Source organism: Trypanosoma equiperdum (genome assembly GCF_001457755.1).
Source record: "Trypanosoma equiperdum strain OVI genome assembly, contig: ctg_1573, whole genome shotgun sequence".
Taxonomy (NCBI): Eukaryota; Euglenozoa; class Kinetoplastea; order Trypanosomatida; family Trypanosomatidae; genus Trypanosoma; species Trypanosoma equiperdum.
The window spans coordinates 12,605-15,792 of record NW_027123586.1 but is presented as its reverse complement, the minus strand read 5'-3'; the positions used below and the strand labels follow the sequence as shown (position 1 = coordinate 15,792).

General features: G+C 41.1%; 1 protein-coding gene and 1 pseudogene across 2 annotated transcripts in view; both read left to right on the top strand.

The window, feature by feature from the left end:
* Positions 1–308: 308 nt before the first annotated feature.
* On the top strand, positions 309–1,097 carry TEOVI_000841400 (uncharacterized protein; the record flags this gene model as incomplete). The annotated part of the gene is made up of 1 exon (XM_067222151.1): positions 309–1,097. One exon carries the CDS (start codon positions 309–311, stop codon positions 1,095–1,097), a length of 789 nt encoding a protein of 262 aa, XP_067078252.1.
* A 1,020-nt stretch (positions 1,098–2,117) lies between these two features.
* TEOVI_000841300:pseudogene overlaps positions 2,118–3,188 on the top strand; it is a 1,265-nt pseudogene continuing 194 nt past the window's right edge. The window contains exon 1 of the mRNA in view: positions 2,118–3,188. This exon is cut by the window's right edge and continues 15 nt beyond it. Within this exon, the coding sequence occupies positions 2,118–3,188 (1,071 nt within the window).

Genomic DNA, 3,188 nt, shown 5'->3' with positions numbered 1-3,188 from the left:
AAAAAAAAATAACAGAGAATATTTCTTTAAGAGTTCCCTTTTATTTGTTATTGATGCATTCTGTATTTGCGCTTTTCTTTGTCTGTGCTGATTTGGCACTAAAAGTGATGATTTTTATTTCCCCTCTCTATTTCTTTCTTCACGTATACTGTTTCAAGACAAGTAACTTCTTGGAAACTCGTTTGTTAGAGAGCGAAAACGAAAACAACCCGAGAAAACAAAACGAAAAGAGACAAGCACATACCTGAACACCATTACTATTATTATTATTATTATTGGTATTGATATTATTAGAATTGAGCAAGATAATGGAATATGAGGGGTGTGCATCGGAAGTAATAAACCATTCAGCTGTTGAAGAAACCGCCATGTTGGGAGGGATTTTGGTTCAGGAGGAGGACCCCCTTTTTGCCGTGGTTTCTCGTCTTGCTGCTGGTGAGACGTTCGCACGTGAAAATTTGTGTCAGCGATGGTACCGCGGTATTACAAAATTGAAATGGGCAGAGGAATTGCAGCGGTCAGGTATTCTTCTCGTGCAAAAGAACGCCGCGGGTGGAAGCAACCCTGAGGGCAACAAGGAACAAAAGAAGGATGAAAATGATGATGCAGATGGGGAAAATGTAGAACAGGGAGAGGAGGAGTACATCAATGCAGATGAATGCGTCGCTCGGTTGAGGCGTGAGTTCAACTTTCAACGTGTGCTGAATGTCGTCATTTATGGTGAAGATGATGAGCGCGCGGAGATTTTAAAGGAAGAACATGATAACATTTCTCAAATTGTCATGATGATGGAGGAGTGTATGGATCGCCAGTCATTGATTGAAGAGGCTCAGTCACGAGCTGCGCTTGTTCTTGAAGTAATGAAACCCCGTATTACCAGTCGCTACAGTTACGCATGGGGAGTGAAAACGTACTCCACTTTTAAACCCGTGAAAGCAGAAATGGATCGCCTTCGTCCCGCTGACCGACACAAACCCGCATATATGCGTAGCAAACAACCGACCTGTCGTGTGCCTTTTGAACACGCTCATTATTTACCCAATGGTGAGCAAAAAATGGTAAGGGTCAGCGAACTTAATTTCGAAAAGGGGAATTAAAGTGATGCTTGAATGCTTTTGCATTTCACTATTTTTATTTTTGTTTTGTTTTGTGTTTTTTTTTTTCATTTGGTAGTCATTTCGGGCTTATGTTTATTTATTTGTAACGCCCTGCTCATTTCGTTGAGTTTACCCCCCGTTACACTGGATTGTCGTTTCCCTTCAATTTTGTTTTTCACTCTTATTCGTCGTGTAACTTTTGCTACTTTACTAATGATTATTCTCGCTTCAGTTTGATGCTGTCCGTAAACAATGTTTGTCATTTTTGTTATTATTGTTGTTGTTATGTTTATACGTTTAGGTTGCAATGGAAAATGCAGCAATGATACAACCGATAGCATGTGCCTTGCAGAGTTGAGTGCCAACCATTTTTCGAGGTTCAACGCCTTCCCCCCTCTTTTTGTTACTTTCTCTCCGTTAGTATTTTGTTTCTCTCTCCCTTTTTTTAAACTGCTACGAGGTTACCATCTGCAATCGTTGTATTACTACTATATATATATATACATTTAAAATGTACAACAGCGTAGGGAAGAAAAGAGAGAGAGGAACTAAAACAACAAAAAAAATATGTAGAGTGTATCGGAATAGAAACGAAAGAAAGAAGCACAAAAAAAGAAAAAAGAAACCCGTCGCCATATAAATGATAAAAAGGCGTAAATAAACGAACAAATAATCAAAGGGATTTGTTTATGTATTTTAATTGTCCAATTGTTTTATTTTCCATCTCACCACCTTTAGATCCTTTTTTCTTTTTCTTTTTTTCTTCTTCTATGATATTTGTTTCATTTACTGCAGGTGAGGTTTCTGTTAGTAATTGGTGATTTCAGCCAGCGACCAACTAAATCAGACCCTAAGCTGTTATTGGACCTAATGAGTAATGTCCGTGGAAATATAACCCCCGCCGTTGTTTATGCTTCCAATGAGCCGAATGCTCTTAATGCCTCGGATGATGGCATTAAAAACTATGAGGCCTACGAAGACATTCAATCAAACAATTCAGAATCTAAATTTGCTCCATTTTCCAAACTGAGCAAAAAAATTGCCGCCGTCATTCCTCCTGGAGGGATTTTTGCCAGCGCCTTTAACATCGCGGCCACGACGTTGGGCGCCGGCATCTTTGGTTTGCCGTCAACCGCCAATGGAAGCGGACTTGTGATGGGAATATTATATCTCGTCATAATTAATTGCATGACCATATATTCCATGTATAATCTCGCCCTTGCAGCCGAACGTTCTAAAGCACTCACATATGAAGGCGTTACATTTGTGGTGTTGGGGCGCTGGGCTGCATATGCCATCGCTGCTGTTCGAGCATTTGATGGCTTTACGAGTTGTATTGCCTACGTGATTTCAGTGGGAGATATTTTCTCTTCTATTTTGAAGGGAACCGATGCACCTGAGTTCTGGAAGGGAAATACGGGCAACCGACTTTTGACCGCGCTTCTATGGCTCTGTTGTATGCTTCCACTTGTGATACCGCGACATGTGGATTCACTTCGTCATGTTTCCACCTTTGCCGTTACTTTCATGGTGTATTTTGTCATTGTGATTGTTGTGCACTCGTGTCTAAATGGGCTTCCGGAGAATATTAAGGATGTTAGTGTTGGAAAGAGTGATACAGCTGCTATCATTCTCTTTAATAGCGGGAATGCAGCTGTTGAAGGATTGGGAGTATTTATGTTCTCATACACGTGCCAGGACACGGCGTATGAAATATATATGGACATGAAGGATCGCTCCGTGCGTAAGTTCGTTATTTCATCCGCTATCGCGATGTGTATGTGTACCGTGTTGTATATACTCACCGTATTTTTCGGTTACATGGACTTTGGCCGTGATGTTACCGGTTCAATTTTGCTCATGTACGATCCCGTGAATGAACCTGCGGTGATGGTTGGTATGATTGGTGTGCTTGTGAAGCTGATCGCCTCATATGCGCTGCTCGCTATGGCGTGTCGTAATGCGTTATACAGCATTGCAGGAAAGAATGCGGATGTATTGCCCTTTTGGAAACATTGTGCCTCAGTTGTAACCTTATCTGTAGCGGCACTGGTTTTGGGTCTCTTCATCCCAAAGGTTAATACGGTTCTT